Source organism: Poeciliopsis prolifica, unplaced genomic scaffold (genome assembly GCF_027474105.1).
Source record: "Poeciliopsis prolifica strain line A6 unplaced genomic scaffold, Auburn_PproV2 SCAFFOLD004, whole genome shotgun sequence".
Classification (NCBI taxonomy): Eukaryota; Metazoa; Chordata; class Actinopteri; order Cyprinodontiformes; family Poeciliidae; genus Poeciliopsis; species Poeciliopsis prolifica.
In genome coordinates, this window is record NW_026562379.1 from 1,186,440 (window position 1) to 1,206,765 (window position 20,326).

At 38.3% G+C, this 20,326-nt stretch overlaps 1 protein-coding gene across 1 annotated transcript; it reads left to right on the forward strand.

Annotated features, from left to right (window-relative positions):
• The first annotated feature begins 6,348 nt into the window (after positions 1-6,348).
• Positions 6,349-15,632, forward strand: ankk1 (ankyrin repeat and kinase domain containing 1). Its single transcript, XM_055027725.1, has 9 exons — positions 6,349-6,618; positions 7,697-7,979; positions 8,056-8,207; positions 8,563-8,612; positions 9,730-9,885; positions 10,396-10,520; positions 11,106-11,139; positions 12,323-12,563; positions 13,759-15,632. Exons 1-9 carry the CDS (start codon positions 6,434-6,436, stop codon positions 14,804-14,806), a joined length of 2,274 nt encoding a protein of 757 aa, XP_054883700.1. The 5' UTR covers positions 6,349-6,433; the 3' UTR covers positions 14,807-15,632.
• The last annotated feature ends 4,694 nt before the right edge of the window (positions 15,633-20,326 follow it).

Consider the following 20,326-nt stretch of genomic DNA (forward strand, 5'->3'; position numbering starts at 1 on the left):
TAACTGTTACTGCAGTGCTTCAGTAGTGTTTGCTTTGCAATGTTATGTCACAATATGTAATACAGTAAGTGATGTGGATGGCTTGTTGATGGTCTACACTTGCAACAAATAACCAGATCCTTAAGCCGAATCCTTAAAACTAACATTTAAAATATCATGGTCTGAAATGGTCTTTTTTATTTATTTATTTTTTTTAAAATTTTATTTTCATTTTTGGTATTTTTATGTTTCAGCAGTTCTTGCATCAATGACTGCTGGAAAACCCAACCACAACCACCCAACAGGCAGAAACGCAAACCTAAAGCCTGTTCTGAAAGGAAAAGAAAATTAAATAAATGACAGTTAATGTAAAGAGCAATCATGAACTAATCATACTGATTAGAAAGACAGATGGATAATACATTTTTCATTATCACAAGAACAACAAAGGGTGTTTGAAAATCTCAAAGATTTTCAAACAGTTTTTCAGTCCAAAAACTAAACGACTGCAAAACGAGACCAATATACGGCTTAGGCCAATAAGCTGGACATATGGATATGAGGCACAGAAATGTAAAACTCCTGCCATACCCCAAGTTGTGGCACCCTGAGCAGAGTGCCCTACCAAAATTAGCACTCAGTTAGAACCTCGACCGAGTCATTCCAATAAATTAAAATGCTTAGATTTAAGCCGTTTCACTCTAGCTCTGGATCATGCCTTGCTGTTCTGTGAGTAGGCGAACCTCCTCACCAGACAGCAGGTCTACGATGATATTCTCAGGCTGGATTTCCTCTGGGGTTGCTGAGTATTTAGCTTGATCCAATTGTCACAGCAACTCTGACCAGCATGTCCGTCCCTGCTGAAGGAGAGATCTCAGCTTTATACTTGTGACATACTATTTTTATGTTCAGATAATGGATTGGATTGTGGGGGGTGCACAGTGTTGCTTTCAGATTGAAATCCCAACTAGGGACTTTCCTGCATGGAGTTAGCATGTTCTCCATGTGCATGCATGGATTCTTTCTGGGCACTCCGTTCTCTTCCCACTCATTGTGTTTCCCCATGATGGACTGCTGACCTGTCCAGGGTGTACCTCGCCTGGTCTTAATGACGCTGTTTGTTCATTAATGCTTGAGGCTTTCACACAGAATCTACTTGCTACTTGTGTCATTTTGAGTGGTTTTGCAGTAAAACCAAGACGTAGATTGGAGTTGCAAATGAATATGAACAAACAGAAAACTTACAAATGAACAGGAGCAGGTTTGAGTTACGAGCATAGATTAGCTATGGGTCATAACAGAAAGAACCAGGGAAGAACAAAGCAAGCCAGGGATCTTTTATATAAAGAGGAGGGAGTGGAAATGACAAAAGAATCAGGACAAGCAACTACAGGCTAATAGATGTAGGTGGGGAAGGAGCTGATAGGGACAAATAAGGAAATGATCAACAGCTGGGGCGGGGAGCTGACTGCTAAGCTGAGGTGAGGTGAAAAACAAACAGAAACGAAGAAAACGGAAATGAAAAGAATAGATGAATCGCACATAGAAATAAATACCAATCTAATGAACCATATCTAAAACACAAACAATGAGAATACCTGAACTGACACAAGTAATAAACAAAAATGGCAAGATGTTGAAAAAACGTAAAGAAACAACCAAATCAGATAATAACAAATTAGCTCACAGTGAAGGCACACAATCATCCATGAATTTATCTGGGAATATTTGAGTGAAGGGGTTGAATACAAAAGCCCCTCAAATTGTGATTATTTATATGCTGAGTAGGATTTTTCCATTTTGGCTGAATGTAAATCACACAGCAGCTTCATTGACTGCATTCTGCTGTTTTTCCTGGCAAAATTTTTTTTTTTTTAAATGTCATGCTTTTTGAGAGTTACAAAAAAGCCAACAAGCCCTAAAGTCCTACTCACGTTAAACATTTTTTACACACAAAAGACAAAACTCATTGCCCTTTGAACATTTCTTTTCATTTGGTTATGTTTGCCAACATCTATGCTCTAAGCATATGGACGGGAGCGTCTCGAGTTAAACTATTAGAGGACATGAGGGGCAATGGAAAAAGCCCCTAGCTCTACCCAGTCAGCTTAGCTAGAGTGGTGGAGCCTGCTAATGCGATTGGCTGACCCTGCGAGATGTGGCTTCCATCAATGAAGACAGACTTCTCCCCTCAGGTAGCCTATCAGAAATCTGATCACGACTGCCTGGTCTTCATTGGAACATCAATCCGTGGGTATGTCCTAAATCATAGTGGGAGTTAGTGAAGCATGAAAGTATGGCTGTCAGAGAATATTAAATTCATCTTTCACCCCCCATCCTCATGCATAAGGCGAGTTGAAAGGTTTTGTGTTTAATAGTTCATTACTTTGACCAGAGTTGACTCTCAAATGGGGAGTTTTCCGTTCATGTTGTTTTTTTTTGTTTTTTTTTTTTCTACCGGGGCTTTCTAATTCGCCTTATTTGTTCCACAGTGTGTTGGTACAGTTGCTGATCTCTAATCAACAAAAGCCAAACAGTGATTTATTTCTAACCCTTTGGGTTCGAGGTGTGGCTGGCGTTCCACAGTGATATCTGGGCCGTGATCTCAAGGATCCAAACTCTCTCCAGGTCGCATTTTTTAAAAAGAAAAAGTCTCATATAAAGGACAGTATTGAAGTTGACTTCATAATCACAACTAAAGGTGTTTTTCAAAATTGAGGTATAAAGCTCACAGCGTATTGAAAAGAGAAAACAATCCTGACATGTAGCTGTGCTCTTACAAGTTTTATGCCATGAACAAAAATCCTAATGAATCACATTTGCTTCGCTGCCATATGACTGTTGGAAGGATACAAAAAGATATGATGAGGTGTTGCCCGTGTAAGTGGGTTGCTCACAATTTAGAGATGAGGACAAAAGATTTGCATTATATGCTCAGCAGGGGGCATATTGGATTTAGATTTGCTAGGAATGAAGAAACCTGTGGGCCAAATGTCCCATGAATGCTAAGAGGCCTCCAGGAAATGTTTATTTTTTGATGTACTTATGTGGTTTCTTCATTTTACGACTGCAACACGACCTGATGTCTCCACATAATCGGGTTTTAAATGGACCTGAATTGTGGTGTGATATAAATCGAGCATCAGGCGGGAATAAAAGGAAAGGGAAACACAGGGCATCTTTGTTTCCTCATTTTCTTTAAAGACACTCCCTACATATAAAGCTGATAGTTTAAAGCTTTGCTGTCAAACAACAGGTTTCATGAATGATTCAGGGTCACTAAGCTGATTCAAAAAGTGTAAAAAATCCGTCAATCTCGACTGAACATTAGGTCAACAAACTTAAATGTCTTTTTATTTGGCATTTTTTGTGATAGACAATTGCGAATATTAAAAAAACTCAAAAATGTGGCCTTTAGTTTGACAAACTTGACTTTAGAAGTCAACTAATTAGTAAATACAGTTCCCTTGGTAATAAAGTATTCTCAGAACTGTCATAAAGCATCAATTATTGTTGATGCTTTCCCATCAACAATAATTCGTCAATTATTGATGTAGCATGCGTCAATAATACATTATTAATGCTTCGATAATAATGGTTGATGCTTTACCATCAACAATAATGCGTCAGTTATTGATGTTGCATCAATAATAATTGACGCCTTATTGATGCAACATGCATCAATAATCCATTATTAATGCTTCGATAATTGCAATCTGTGGCTGGATAATGCTCCCCTGACCTGTCTGTTGTGTTTCTTTGTTATGATACTGTCTGATTGTTATTGTTCTTAGGCCGCTCAATAAATGTATTTATACTGAGAAGACTTTCTCACCAAGGGGATAGCATTTACTAATTAGTTGACTTTAGTCAAGTTTTCAGAATAAAGGTGTCTAATATTCACTACTTTGGCATTTTTTTTGTCTCATATTCACAAAAAAAAAGCCAAATAAAAATACATTTGAGTTTATTGCATCAGTAATGATGCAGTAATGTATCAATAATGCAGTACTCACCATCCACCCAAATCAACAGACAGGACATGCAGAGCATTACTGAGCGAAGCAGCCAAGCGGTGACTCTGTAGCTGTTTAGCAATCCACTGAAATCTATATTTGAAAATTGGGAAAAGCTGTTGACATGGGAACCACACGTACACCATTAGTCCTTATGAAAGACCGCCATTGTTGAAAGAAAGCCATAAGACGCTCTGCTCACAAGTTGCCACAAGCAATACAGAAAATGTGTAGAAGAAAGGAGACCTTCTGAAAATGAGAATGAGAGATTAAACAAACTTTCCTCATGACCTTGAACGCATCATCCCCATGCATGCCTTCAAAACAATCTGGTCAGAGTAGATAGGAAGATAGACTGACCCAATACGTATATTATTATTATATTATTGTTAGGTTTCTTTAGTTCATTTTGGTCAGATTGGTCTTACTTTTGTGTTTCCTTCTGTCCTTTCTTAGTAATTCTACTTCAGTTCTTGTGTCTACTCTAAGCTAGTAATCTAATTTAATGATGTTTCCTGTTTTTAGTTTTGCTCTACTGTTGCATTCACATCCTTGTCACCTGTGTGCTCTCCCTCGCCCCCTGTGCCACTTTCTCCCTCTCTCTCCTCTCACACCTGCAATCAGTTCGCTAATCAGCCCAGGTCGTTTTTTTTTTTTTTTTTTTTTTTTTTTTTTTCCACCCTCACAGTATTTAACCCCATCTCCTGCTCATGCTCCTCGCTGGTTCCTCCTGTTGTGATATTGGAAATTTGTGTTATTTTCCTGCCGGGTTTTGCAAGTTATCCAATGATTTTTGCATAAAAACATCCCTCACCTACAAGCTGCCACTGTCTCTCTGCATTTGGGTCCTTCATCAGCCAATCCAGAACATGGCAAAACACAAGCAGGCAATAAACTTTTCACATGTTTACCCCAAGGCTTTCTGTTGGCCCGACATATAAAATCTCAATTAAACACATTGAGTTTTGTGTGTCATCTTAATGATAAAAATGTTAATATCATTGGAAAGCTAATGTGGTCAATTATATGCAATTAAAGCTCAAATGAGAGTCACTCATTGCATTTTCCTTCAGGGCAACACAGTTACTCTCTGCTTTCAGAAAAGCTTAATTTAATCATTTTTTATTTGTATTTTTTTATTTGTTCGTTTTTTTTGTTTTTTGTTTTTTTTTTTACCATAATGAATTTAGGCCTTGCCTAATTGTGCAGCACGTTTCTTAAGAGGATAAACAAAAATTCATTAAGACTGAAAAACAACCAAACAGTTTGAGGCCGTAAGTGAAAAAGTCTTCGAGGCACGAATGCTAACATTTGATCTTTCTGTCTCAGAGGCTTAAAGCAAATTAGACTTTACATAAAATGTGAACAATATCTTCACACTCTTAATAATAAATACCTAGAATCATTTCAGTGTTGATATGCATAATTAAAAAGTATTCAATAATTGTTTTATTAAAACACGTCTTCCACCAGAATTTTTTTTATTTTTTTTACCGGCTTCCTGTCCTTACCTAACCTTGTGTGATAACAACAGAGTCATTTTAAATGCACTCCATTTCGGGAAAGCTTTGATAGTTTCTCTAATCTGAAAGAAACCAGCTGGCGTTGAGGTTTTTGTTCAATTCGTGAAGCGAATACAGAAAGCTATCAGCGAAAAGACATCCACAAACAAAACTGTTATAAAATAATGGCAAACACAGGGTTCAGGAAGCTGGGAGAATAAAGTCCTGCTGAACGGGTTACACAGAAAGACGGATGTCACTCATGTCCCAGCGTTAGGTGTAGGTTATGGTGGGACGACTGATAAAGTCCCTCAGTTTGATTTGAAAACAAACTGAGATCTTAGTGACGTATATATTTTGAAACAAGTCTGAAATAAGCTTGGATTATTTTAAGTTGTCTGGGAACATTTTGCTATTTCCAGTGGTCATCAACTTGATTTCAAAGACAGCACTGATTTTTTTAACCACTGATTAAAAAAATTGTGGGGATCAAATAAATGTCTTGTTGAACTAGAATGAGATAGATGGGCGATTCATTAGAGTCACTGTAAATGTAGACTTCAGTCTCTATGTGTGTAAGTATGATTTCAGCCAGAATAACTGATCCTCTGTTGTTGTTAAATTTAAAGTTTATATTATCTTACCATCGAAGTAGAGAGATTGTAGGTTTAGATTGCATTGCTTAGATTGCAGAGTTGTTCCATAAGAAACCATGAATGTTGGAAAACTGGTTGAGCAACATAACAACACAACTTCGTAAGAGCACTTCAGCTCCGCCCACAAAGGGCAAAGCTCTTTGTGTATGCTATGAACGTTCCTGTTTACCTGAATGAGCAACAGGTTCCCGCAGATCAGCTGGGTGAGATGGATCTGTAGGATAAAAGCTGTTTCTGTTTAGGACTGGTCTCTAATGGTGGCCTGAGGATCCTTGTACAAATGGATCGCTGTGACTCATCACCTGGACAATTCAGGGACTTCAAGAGGGACGACTTTGAGGCTGAATGGATTAAGGTGGCCGAAGGTAGATTTGGTCATGTGTACCAAGTCAAAGTCAAGGTCTGGCGGGAAAAATGTGCTCTGAAAACCTTTGATGCAACCTTGACTGCCAACAACTCTTACAGGTATGAAATACATTCAACTCTCTGGAAGGTTTTTCATATTGAACAATTCACACAACATGGATAACAAAGATAAAAAAAAAAAGGAACTGGGTGCATACATTTGATTAGAATGACTTTGGTGTTCCACAATCCTCCAGCTTATGTTACGAATTAAAAGTTTCTGGCTTGTTCTTTGACATCAGACCCAGTTAAACTTCACCCGAGGGAGACAGGTTGTATCAGATCATTGAAACCTGGCCAGAACTGAGTGTTCCCAAACACATACTGGCTTTGGAGTGGATGAACATGGTAGATGTTAAAAGTTTAACATTTGCCCAGTTTGAGCTATGTTCCAGAGGTCAAACTGAGGCAAAGGAGAGAGCAAACTGAATTAAATCAATGACTTAAATAAAAAGAAGTTCTTAAATAACTACCTGTAATTTTGTCATACATTTGATAGAAGTTCACAAACAACAATGTGTGTGTACATGAGTCATTTTTATGCTATATATCTGATTTGACGCTGTAAAAACAGCAGACAAAACATAAATTTATATTGTGAGGACTTTGTAAGGATTTTATAAAGATGTTTCCACCTGCCACCCTCTGGTAGACAGTACAGGAGCCAAACAGCAAATACAAAAATACTTAGTGGATTATTGAACTCTTGACTTGACAACAATACTGCACGAAGCCACAATGGATGGCCTGTTGGCCTGGCATATAAAATGCAGTCGCATTGCTGCTCCATGTGACTGTGTCCTATATACCACTGCTTTACCATTATAACTCAGGTCATTATTACTAATTACCTTTGCAATAACCAACTGATGGTTCTTTTCATCCTACACTCATTGCATTGTTTACTTATGTTTACCAGTAAATGACAAATTAATTTCACTTGTATGCACCCAGATCTTTATTTTTTAGCAAAACAACCCTGCGGTATAAAAACACAGTTTGTGACTTTCAAGCTCGTTTTGTTTTTGAAAGCATGTAGACTTTTGGACCACGGTCTGTATGTTTTAATATTTTTATAAAGTCAAAACTACAAATATTTCCTCATTGTTTTCTTTTTTTCTACTATTTTACTTAACAGGAAAACAAAAGATGTATTGTCCAACATGGCCAAGCTAAAGTTTAAATACATTCTGTCCATCTACGGCGTGTGCAGCGAAGCTACAGCTGTTGTCATGGAGTACATGAGTAATGGATCCCTAAACAATCTCCTAGCCAGTCACAACTTCATGTGGCAAAAGAAGTTCCAGATAATCCATGAGATTTCCATGGCCATGAATTTCCTTCACAGCACGAAGCCTCCGCTGCTTCATCTTAACCTCAAGACGTCCAATATCCTACTGGACGATCATCTTCATGTCAAGGTCAGTGAATCACCTTTCCAGATAACATCCATCAGTGCTGTATGATGATGAGTTATTTCAGCTGTTCTTGCCAAAGGTTTCAGATTTTGGTCTTGTCCACTGGGAGGATGGCATGTGCAAGGCGACGTTCATGGAGCGCCTGATGGCAAGAGGCAACATAAACTACATTCCTCCCGAGGTCTTCACCGAATGCTCCGATTCACCAGGAACTGCGTTTGATGTTTACAGGTGACCTGCTATGGGCTGCTTTCAGTGTCCACAATCAGAATCTCTGTATTTAATTTGTTATTTTTTTGATTCAGTGCACAACCCAAAATCCGCACAGCATAACCTTGTTCTCTTCTGTATTCTGGGATGTTTCTGAGGTTTTCCAGTCAAAGAGACATTGAACATTTTGCTCCCATCTGACTCACTCTCTCTTGCCCCTTTTTTCTTAATATTTTATTGGATGTCTGGAAGAAGGACAGGAAAAGTTCTCAGTGCCCTTTGTGTGAAAGAGCATATGTCACAAAGTTTCCTGAATGCACATAATGTAAAATGATACATTTATTATTGAAAATCCTTTTCCTGCTTTGATCTGCAGCTTTGGGATAGTGATTTGGGAGATACTGACACAGCAGAAACCCTACACAGGTAGGAATTAATTATATGAAATGAATCACATCTCCACATCAAACAAATGTATTACTCTTACTTTATGTAACATTTAACAAGGTCAAAACGTGTTTCTTAGAGTAAAATTTACTGAGGCTTCAAAGATCTTACTGCCGTATTAGAAAGTAAGTCGGTCCTATGCCATGTTTTCATAGTAAGTCCGTTTTATGTATCATTTTGTCATTCTAAGAGAAGACAATTGAAACACAATCTGTTTATTGCATTGACAGATAAGAATCTAAAAGTTGTGTCGCACATTTGCATTTAACCTTCGTTACTATGTCATTGCCAAAGCATCTAGTGATGCTGACAGGCTGGGCAAGAAAAGCACAACTTTAGAGAGGCAGACAACAGGCTTTTATTTACTCTGGGGGAGCTGTAAGAATTTCACAGCTCTGGTGAGACAATAGTGGCTCTTCATGCACTTTGAAAAAATGCTGAGGATTGGAGAAAATTACAGCACCTTAACCTGAACAACATTAGAAACTGGAGTAAAAGTTCACCTTTGAGCATGATAACAATTTAAGACTAAATTAATTCTTGTGTTACAGTTCAAAACCTAAGTCCAATGTATAATCTGTGGCTGGACTTGAAAACGGAGGTTCGAATGTGCTCTCCGACCAATCTGACTAAGATTAAGCTCTGTTGCAAAGAAGAATGTGCAAAACTGTTAGTCTTTAGATGTGCAAAAACAATATAGACATACGATGTGTACAGAGAGAAAAAAACCACTTAATTTGTACAGGTCTAGTAGAAACCCATGCAAAATGAATATTCATATATCACATGCAGCAAAAGAAAAGTGAATGGTTAATGACAAAAATCACAAGCTATGAAATTCAAGGACCAAAATGGTTTAATTACAGCACAGATAATATTCAAAGATAATAGACAAAAGCTTTACTAAGTTTCTTTACTTATTCCAATGAGGAAGTACATATTTAACTGCTGAAGATGAAAGGCTTTTGAACTTTTCTGCTGCTGTTTCATGTGTCTTGATCCAATTAGTTCCAGTTGATGCAAACTATTCTGAGAAGTACTTTTGTGTAAAATAGATTAAGTGAATTGAAGTGACAGACATATCTTATCATCGCAGGGTGCAGTGTGACCAAAGTGCTGCTGCAGGTGTCAAAAGGGAAGAGGCCCTGTTTGGATATGATTCCTGAGACGAGGCCCCAGGAGTGTGACGAGTTGATCTGCATCATGCAACAGTGCTGGGACAAGAATCCCCAGATGAGGCCCCTATTCTCAGGTTCCAACAACAAAAATTATTATTAAAAAACGTAACAGTTTCAGGATCTTGTGTTTTACATGCATTCATCCAAATTATGCCAATTAAGCAGCATGTGCTTTCCCTTGGTCTCAGTATGATAACTGAGACAAGAATAGGTTTTTTGAGAATCCTCTCATGAGTGTGGCTGAAAACTACATTGGTAATATTAGACTTAATCATTCCCACAAGGTTTTTACAAGCACATGGGTGTTTATACAGGAATTGTTTTGGTGAACACAAATCAGTGTCATGTTTATTTATAAAAACCTCATCTGCCAATTTGTAATTATCCCACATTTCACATCTGTGACTGAATTTAGTGCTAAGCCATGCATGAACATTCCACACCAAAGCAAATTTTAGACAATCCCACTGGGCTTTTGAGCTACAGTTCAGTCAACACCTTTGTGCTGTCGACAGTAATTTTTTTGTTCAACATGATGTTTGTCTTCAATATAGTCTTAGAGGTTCCCTGCTTTTTGTTTGCAGACACTCTGAGGAAAACAGAGACTCTGAACGAAGTCCTGAAGATCCCTGGAACAATAACTGGTCAAAGGAAAGGCAAAACTGAGCAGGAATCAAAGTATCCCTGGATGTTATCACCAGTAAACAAAGTTAGTTCACTCTGATGCTCTCACTAAGCTTTGCTTGTATTCTTTTGTATTTTTCTCTGTTAGTGTTGCATTGTGCTCACCTGAAACTTCTCAGTAGCTATTGTTTACCTGTTCTCGGTTTTATTTGTGATTTCTCCTCTTTTCTCATTTGAGATTTTGTTTTGTTCTTTCTTTTGTATGCCTACTAGACATATGACTCTCAGTCCTGTTTTCTGTCCTCTGATCATAGATGTGAGATTCTAGTCATATAACTTGTTTAATCATCCAGAGTTGGCCTACAAAGCTGCATGTTGTTTTATATGCAGTGTAGGTTGTTAGAATAATATTGCAAAATTTAATTTACAAAGTCACTGTATATGTAGGCAGTGACATTTTTAAGCTCTAGAAACCAAGGGGGTTGTTTCTAGAGCCTAAAAAAGAAATCATCCTCTTGGTAAATAACTGAATGCCTTAAAAAAGCACAGGCTCTGTTAAGCTTTATAAAACTATAACCACCCATTACTTGGCTTTGTAATGAGATAAACATAAATTCAAGTTTACAATAATCTGTGGTATTTTTTTTTATATTTGTCTTTCCCCCTGTAGGTCAGTTTACCTGAGACGTCTGAAACACTTTCAGGTAAGTCCAGATGGATTCACATACACAACTGGGACACAACTTACTAACTCTTCAAATGTGGTATTATACCTGCATCTCTCTTTCCTGTAGAGTATTTTATTCAGGAAGTTAAAATGCTAGAGTTTATAATTTGAAATGAAAAGGAATAGAATAGAATAGAATAGAAATATCCTGCAATAGGAAAATCCCTGTGCGACTGCAGCAAAGTGACGGGCAATAACATCAAATAGTCACTCAAAGACAAAATATAACATATATAAAGCAGAATAAAAAACAAAAAGTAATGCACAGTAAGGGTGAGATTTCTACATAATAAACCATGTAGTCATAATACCTCTTGACTGCACATTCCTCCAGTCCAGAGGAATGTGCAACTGAGTTGGCTAATTGAAAAATTTGCAAAATGTGGCGTCACACGCTGCTTTTCTGGTCCTGCTGAAGAAAAGCATGATGATGCCACTGACACCTTTTTCTCAAGGTAAAGGAGGCTGGATGCAAATGAATCCCACTCTTTTCAGATTTAAATGACTCACTTAACGTTGTCCGTGTTAGAAATTAGTTTAGTTGCTCTGATATAGAAACACTTATGCATGAAGATGTGAGGTTTAAAAATGAGCTAAACATTTGCAGTACTGTAAAAGTATTGCTAGAGTCAGGAAAGCGACTGGAAGTATCGACATCGCTTGAAAACACAAGTACTGGTGTGTTTTTTATGGTAATATAAGCTTTTATTAATCTCCTGACCAAAACCCCCAATATGAAGTAACAAAACCTTGGTTATAATGAGCATATACACTAAATAATTTCAAAACCTAATGAGGAGTTAGAACAGAAAGAACCTAGCTGTACTGCAAATACACATAGTAAAGGGTGTAAAAGATTTCAGTAGTATTGATTAAAGGAGGTGCCGTTCTGTTCCACTTGTTTCTGTACAACTAAGTTAAACAAGTATATATGAACACACATGCAAAATTATGGTGTAAAATGCAAACATTTTACACCGTAATGTGACTGACATTAAGCTCTCCTTGCACCAGAAAGACAAACCCTGTAGCATTTCAAAGCCTGCAGTTATGTAACGACAGAAAAGTTGCCTTTAATAAAGAAGAAGAAAAAAAAACCCTCACAATTTAATTTTACTGTGGAGTGATCAGCATTTCTGTCCTTTGTTTTCCTTTTACAGATGACCAACACAGCAAGAACAGCATTCTCTCCATGCTGGCCAAAAAGGACTTCTGTAGTTTCAGGCAGTCTGTGAAAGGAGATGACGTGGACATGCAGTTTTCGGGCCAAAAGAGCCTCCTTCACTTCACAGTAGCCAGCGGTGATGCAGAAAGTGTCAAGCATGTCCTGAGTCTGGGTGCTGAAGTGAACTGTACAACTGCCAGAGGTTACACTCCCCTTATCATCGCTGTTTTGCAAAGGTCTGTATAAAAATCTGGGCACAAAGTGTTCTTTGAGTGGAGCAAGGCAGAGTGGTTGATGTTGGAGCTTGAATATATTAACATTTTGTGAAGAACACTGATGAACTTTTCATGCGATGCACATTTACTTCTCTTTGGAGCTCAGAGAGAAGAATAATGCCGCTCTTATGAGCAGAAGAGGAGATTCTTACTTAAACCAAATGACCAAAAGAAACAAAAAGGGAAATGTCGGACACAAACTGATTTTCACTTTTAAAAGATGTGAAAGGAGGGATTGTTGAGGTTGAAAAATGATCATTCAGCAGGGTCGGAGGTCAAATACTTTTCTAAGGGCCAGTTTAAGAAGACAGAAATATGTGAACAATCTCCTGTGAGTCAGTGGTTTAGATAAACACAACCAGCTGGGTCAAGCATTCAGGAGATAAAACACTGGCCAGCTTATCTGTTTGTGCTTTCACAGAGAAGACTCTCTCAGTGCATACTGTGTAGGAAATTAAAATTCATAATGTGACTCTTCTTGATAAAATTTTGTAAATAAACCAACAGAGGCACCTCTTAAAGGAGGGATATTATGTAAAATAAACCTTTTTGAGAATATATTTTCATAAAACACTTGCAGTTTCATATTATATTCAATGTTGTCCATTGTTGCTCCTGCAAAAGATCAAAAAGTTTGGGCCCTAGTTGCAGTGCATTGTGGGTGGGTGCATAATGCTTAAAAGGCTTTGAAAAAAAGGTTTGAGTCCTCTAATAATACAGAGATATCCATTGAAAAGAGTACCCATAATTTTCAACATGCCACTTACTTTTTTTTTTTTTTTTGTCAAAACTGCATACTTTGTTTCATTATCTCTGAAATATGTTGGTCTCATTTTCTAGCAGAAATTAAATTCTTGGTTGAATGTATATCAATTTAGATTTTAACCTGCCAGTGATATGAATAATTTTAAGCTTCACTGTAAATTATCCAGCTGGACATTCTACATCCCTAATCCCACTTGCTTAATTTTTTGTTTGTCATATTCTTTTTGAGAAGAATACTAAGAGAAATGTTGAACTTCAACACACGATTGGTTAAATACAAATGCGTGGCCTTGGTGTGGCAATTTTTTTTTCTATTCTATTAAGAGTGATACGCGTACTTCTTCAACAAACAGCAGAAGATTATGATGTCAAATTATATCTTTTTTCACAGGTTTTATGACATCACCTGTTTGCTGCTGGACCATGGGGCATCTACAACGCAAGGGGACAAAGACCAGTGGACGCCGCTGCATTTTGCAGCACAGAATGGTGATGACAGAACCATTCGTCACCTACTGGAAAGAGGAGCTGCGGCCGACGTGCGAGAAAAAGCCGGTTGGTTGCCGCTCCACCTGGCGTGCCAGAACGGCCATGAGACAGTTGTGCGCCTGCTGCTTTCGCGGATGTCGGAGGACGCCATTGTAAATCAGGTGGAGGAAAACGGTAGAACCCCGCTCCACATTGCATGCTCCTACGGGCATGTCAACATCGCCAAACTACTCATTGGTCGTGGTGTGGATCCGAACGCTGTGGACTACTCTTTCTCCACTGCTCTCCATCTGGCAGCCGAGCAAGGCCACAACCGTGTAGTCAGACTCTTGTTGACTAAGGAGGTCAAAACGAACATTTCAGACATCAGGAGATACACACCACTTCACCTGGCTGCTCTGAAGGGTCACGCAGGCATTTGCAGGCAGCTGCTTTCCAACGGGGCCAACCCAAACTGCAAGACCGATCAAGAGTGGACTCCAATGCACCTGGCAGCCCTAAGAGGACATGAGGCTGTGGTGGTCCTTCTGGAGCATAAGGGCGGTTCAGTGAATGCAAAAGGCCAGAATGGATGGACTCCACTGCACCTGGCCTGTCACCAGAGTGAATCGGAGGTAGTGGTGAAGCTTCTGGCAGCAAAAGCTGACCCAAACGTCAAAGAGGAAAGTGACGGATGGACACCCCTGCACCTCGCCTGTGCCAGTCTTTGCTTCCCATGTGTCCTCCACTTAATATCACATCAGGCAGACGTCAATGCATTAAACTCAGGAAAGGCAACACCTTTACACTTAGCTTGCCAACATGGCTGCGTGCCCATTGTTAAAGGTCTGCTGCTAAATGGAGCAGACAAGACACTGATGGACTCTTCTGGATCGACAGCCCTGAATGTAGCTCAGAGGTGTGAAAAATGGGAAATCGTGGAGCTACTGGAAAATCAATGTGAATTGTAAATTACAGCAAAATTATTTCTTTGAAAATTGACCGCAGTGCAGTATTGTTGACCGGGTCATTGAGAGTTTGGTGTGACATTTTATACCAGGATGTTGAAAGTTTTTGATAAGTGTTATCGCTTTTGTTATGACAAGAATATTTTTTTAAAACTGGATTAAAAGTAGACATTTAAAGACTTTTAACATTTTATTTGTCCAACATCCAAGTACAAATATATAAATATATGATTGAGGCCGACTTAGATTTTGCTCGGGCAACTAAACTGGCCTGGTCTCACGATTGGCTTTACACAAAGTACTTTGTTTTTTTTCTTAATAAGCACATGATAAAACTAGCTGGCTATGCAGCAGATCATATTTATATCACCAATAAACATAAGGCCATAATGAAGCCTGTGAACAACACCACAAGTTGTGGGGGAGCGTTTTTTTGTGTGTTTATTTTGTTTGCTGAGCATCAGAAGGTTCCTCACCATGGTGGTGACCTGAGTGGTCAGCCATATCACAAACATCCAGTATAGCTGTAACATATACAAATGTTGGTTTGGTTGCATGAGAAACCCATTTTTTTTCTCGATGCGAATAACGAGCTGAAAAACCAGCACTGTCTAAAATAGTGCTGCCACTATTCCCAAAGCATGTTTGTAAATTTAAGAGAATTGCTTTCAGACTTGTAAAATCTGACATCGACAGTGCAGTGAAACATGACAGAGTTTAAATATAGGATTCAAGGCACATTATTCTTGTCATCGGGAGAGAAAAGGAGAGCGGCTGTAAGAACTTCTACGTTTTATGTCGACAAAATTTTCATTAAAGCATCTGGCTAAATAAAAATTGACAGTATTATTTATTTAAAAAAAGAATCCACTGTGTAGCTAATGATAAGATAAGGCAATTCCAACATAGCAGTGGGAGTGCTACACAGCTTGCGCCATGCTCAGTTACCAGACTGACATCTTATTAAAATGAAATGAAATGCCTGTATTCGGGAGCATCAATGACCTACACGATGCTTTCACATGGCTTATCCTGCGACTGCAAGATTCAAACGCCTGAATGGAGAACTAAGAGTCCAAACTAACCACATGACTATAAATAGACATAAACTGGGATAAGATGTTTTTATCCTGCGCTGCCAAGTAACAGTGATGTGTTAACCATGACATTTCAGAAGAAAATAATCTTTCCCACCTCTTTGCTGTGATTGACCTCCATTTAATTTAGGTTCTTTCAAGTTGGTTGATTACTCTTTCACGCAGTTTTGAATGATTGTGACTAAAAGAACAAAACACAAAATAACATGAAATCATTGAGCCTCTTTATACTGTTGTGGTAGGAAAGTAATTGAATATTGATTCCCTGCCTCATTTGTAATCCCTTAATACATTTGTGTTATAAACGAGACATTTTGTCTCAAAACCAAAGTGCTGGTTATCACATTAAATGCAACATTATAAAACATTTCCCATTACCTTGATCAATAGAGAAGCCATATAGTTTCGAACTCCAGCAGAATATTTGTTTTTGTTTTTCCGTCTTAATGAAATGATATCAAACTTATATAGTTTGATGTCATGCAAAGACATGCAAAGACTCTTTACAGTAGGTAATTTCCATTCACATGGTAATGATGGCAAGCTAATGGATGGTAGCCATAGCTGCCCTGGGACAGAAAAGTTGCACCATTGGCCCTTCTGGTGCAATTCAACTACACTCAAGCCAACTTACCTGACACCCATGTTTTTTGGGCTGTGGGAGGAAGCCCAAAGAGAACCCAGAGAGAACCGACACATGCATAGGGAGAACATGCAAACTCCATGCTGAAAGACTCTGGGGTGGGAATCGAACCCAGGACCTTCTTGCTGCAAGGCAACAGTCTGTGCAGTCCCATTTCATATCTTTAATGTGATTAATCATGTACCAATTACAGATCCTGTCCACCCCCCATTATTTAGCTATCCAAAAGCCTCTTTTGTAGCTAAATAATGTAAATTGTAGCTAAATTTTGTAATTTGTAAATGGTGCTGTTACTGCATTTTGTCAAGACCATCAAAAAGAGTATCATGTTATGAACTCTTTTTCATAACTCTTTTTCATAACCATTATTCACCATTATGGATAATGGTAATGCGACTCACTGTCTATGGTGGCATCTTTTGTTGGGGCAGCTTGTGCTTTTGGCAAAAAAAAAAAAAGTTTAGTACTAATTTCAAAGTCGGGTCTTGAATGGTGGTGACCCCGGTTGCTCCAGCCAAATTGAAGTGCATGCTCTCTCTGCTAATCAGAACAGGTTTTGAACCAAAGTCCTCAGTAATGGTTTGTTATGACTTACCTTGTTTTCTGGACAACACTGGAGCACCAGGATTTAAATGCTGCTGAACATAACACTTATCAAATCAGACAGAGAACCAGAAAAAAAAAAACGATTCCAACAGTCCAGTATTTAGAAATCTACACATTAGATTAACAATCTTTGTTTCATTTGCTGTTTTAATTCAAATTCAGTGCTGTCCGTTGTGGCAAAATGCAATGGGAAACGTCCAGGTGATCATATCAATTGTAATTATTTTACAAATACCAAAGCACATATTGTTGTTTTCTGTGTTTTCGTAATACTATACCCAAACAGTGGGTACCCTATGCAGATACTGATAAACACATGAAATTCATTCCAGAGATATGTCTTGATTAAAAACTTGTATTTGGATAGCAAATAAATTAATCTGATTTTATTGTGTCCTACATAGTACGTGCTGTTTTGAAATATCACCTTATTGGGATGTGGTAAATTTGTGACTTTTATATATAAATCTCATACAACTTATTTTGTACTACCCTAGAGTACATATGTATCCAACTTTAGAAAATATTGAGAAGACCTAGAAGACAGTGTTGGGTCTTAATCCTCCAGGTCAGACAAGGTCTGAGCAGACATGTTGACGCAAGCTGTATAACTGTCATGACATCTTTTAAATCTATTTATGGTACTAAAAATTATTCAAAATCCATACAACTTAACAACTTTAGTTGTATATTAATTGTCTATTTTAGTTGTTTTGGGAGAGCTGTGTGTGGTTGTTTCTGTGTGGGGCATGAGGGTGTAAAATGCAGAGGCATAAGCTCAGCTTGGAGCCACATGGTATGACTCACTGTTCCCGTCCTACTGCTGAGCTATGTCACCTATAAAGACTGGAACCAAACCAGTTTTTCTCTGAGCTTTTTTTTTGTTATCTGATGACACGTTTCTATGAAATGCACTGCTGTGTCACTGTGCGATTGGTCTAACAACATATTTTGTTAGACCGATCTTTTGAAACCCATCTTTTCTTTTTCCTCATACCAAAGCTGATGGACCAGCTTCAGGAAATAAGCAATATTTGTCCAATCAGAGCCACTTAAATCAATGGTGTTGCCTCAACCTTTTTACACAGACATGCAACGACACATCGGATAGGTTCTATCTCGACCAGTAATTGGGTTTTCAGGCACCTAAACTAATTTTATTTCCTAATAGGGAGACAAGCAGGAAGAAGATAATGTCATGTAAGTTGTTGTTACCACAAACAAACAAAGCAAAACAACGACAGGGGGACTTCAAAGCACTAGCCTTTAAATTTAATGGTTATGGTGTACTATTATATTATCTCTTAATGAAATAGTTTTGACTTTACTTATATTTAGAATGATATTTTTACCAGAGCTTTTATTTCTGGAGTTATAGTGGCTGCTTTTCAGTCAGAATTTGCTGCTTTGGTTCTAGTTTGCCCTCAAATAATCCTTGGGTAAACCACTAAGCCTCTTTTTATTCCTCATTGTTGTTTTTGATTACAACCTAAGGTCTGCGGGCCAAATCCAGCCCGCCATAACTATTTTTTTCTGGTCATCTCGATTCTACAGGGTCACATAAATAGTTACTGCCCAAATAGTTGTTTTAGCTCACAACTGTTAACTTTAAGTTGTGCTTAAGTATTATTTTATCAGTCAAATCAAATCAATTTTAATTTTTACAGGACCAAATTACATCACTGTGACAAGATGTGAACATTTTTTACATTTTAAGAAATACAAATTGAACATGTAGACATTGTGGTTTTGTCAATAGATTCTTCCACAACCAGCCATTTGAAGACGTTAATGATCTGAAATGAAAATGAGTTTGATGTCAATGACTACAGGGTTTGTATCATGGAAATGTATCAAAAACCCTAAACAAAATCACTAAGCTATAAAGTTAAACTTTTGCCACAGTAAGTTTTTATTTTCTTATTTTTTAAAGTCATTATAAATCCTTATTTAACTGCATAGAAATTGACCTGTTCAACAAGCAAAGTACTGTATCCAGAATGCATAAACTGAGACATGACAGAAGGTTTTAGTTTGCATAATGATGTTTTGTGCATGGTTGAACTCAAAGTCTGACTACTTGTGCTGCCATCAATGATTTTATTCACATTTAGCCTTCCAAAGTGTTTGTCATTATTCTCTATGGCTGCAGCAAAACTCCTGAGTCATGTGAGAACTCTGCATGTGTTTCAAGATAATTTGGCAGCAGGAATTTGTGGTAGCAGTTTTCAAAGATGCCCAGAACAACCTGAACAGACTCGTTTGACTTTCAAGATCCAACAGCACACTCTGCCAGGATTTGCAAATTGCTGCGTCGTGTGCAATGACTGCCATAAATGGTAAGAAAAAAGCATGATGATGAATCTAGTTGGACAAGTTAGCACCATGCCAGAATCTGAAAGAAGTTGCGTAATGTTTACTATATCCAACAAATAACTTTAGAGCTCTTCTTTGTGTGCTTTGTGTGCTTACAGACCTGTTTGGTATCAGTGACTTGGATTGCTTTAAATGATCGCCTGGCAGTTTTCTTCCTAAGAGCCAATTTATGTTTTCACAACTAAACTGAGAAATACGCAGTGAATTTTGATTATGTATCAGAATGCCATCTAGATTCTACAGGGTCGCATAAATAGTTACGGCTGATTTTAGCACAAGTTAGCATAGGAGTTTGTGTTTGCTACCCACAGCTTGATTATATTCCTTGCATCTCATTTAAGTCATCATCCACAGGCATGAAGATCCAGATGATGCAGAGGGGCTCTCTGATGTTCACACCACTCATTGTGATGGAAAGGATGCAATTTGGTTGTTTGGCATCTCAGAAGAGAGGCTCACGCAAGGACCCCCTCGTAACACACATCATAAAGCTCAGCACTGTTGAGCAGCTGCAGTTGTGTCTGATGCAGCTGATGCTTTTGGTCCAGGTGTGCAGCCTCCGCGGCTCCAAGCAAGTATCGAGGTAGAAGTCTCCTGTCATGGCCACTATAATTGACTGAGTGATCCCTTCTGGCTCCTGGGGGAGGATTTCATGACATGGGAAATATTTTGGTGATCTATCACTCTTCTCTATAACAGAGAGCAAACAGCAGGGCCAGTCTCTCTTCGTCCCCACAGGGCTGATGATGGCTCTGCGATTTCCACTGAGCCATTCAGACCAAAAGTTTTTTTGTTAGCTCA

Bases quoted from the DNA above. Each gene is read 5' to 3' on its own strand.
- ankk1 (XM_055027725.1), top strand. From the start codon at position 6,434: ATGGATCGCTGTGACTCATCACCTGGACAATTCAGGGACTTCAAGAGG. The intron at 11,140-12,322 runs GTAAGTCCAGAT...TTCCTTTTACAG, and splicing joins GACGTCTGAAACACTTTCAG to ATGACCAACACAGCAAGAAC. The intron at 12,564-13,758 runs GTCTGTATAAAA...CTTTTTTCACAG, and splicing joins ATCATCGCTGTTTTGCAAAG to GTTTTATGACATCACCTGTT.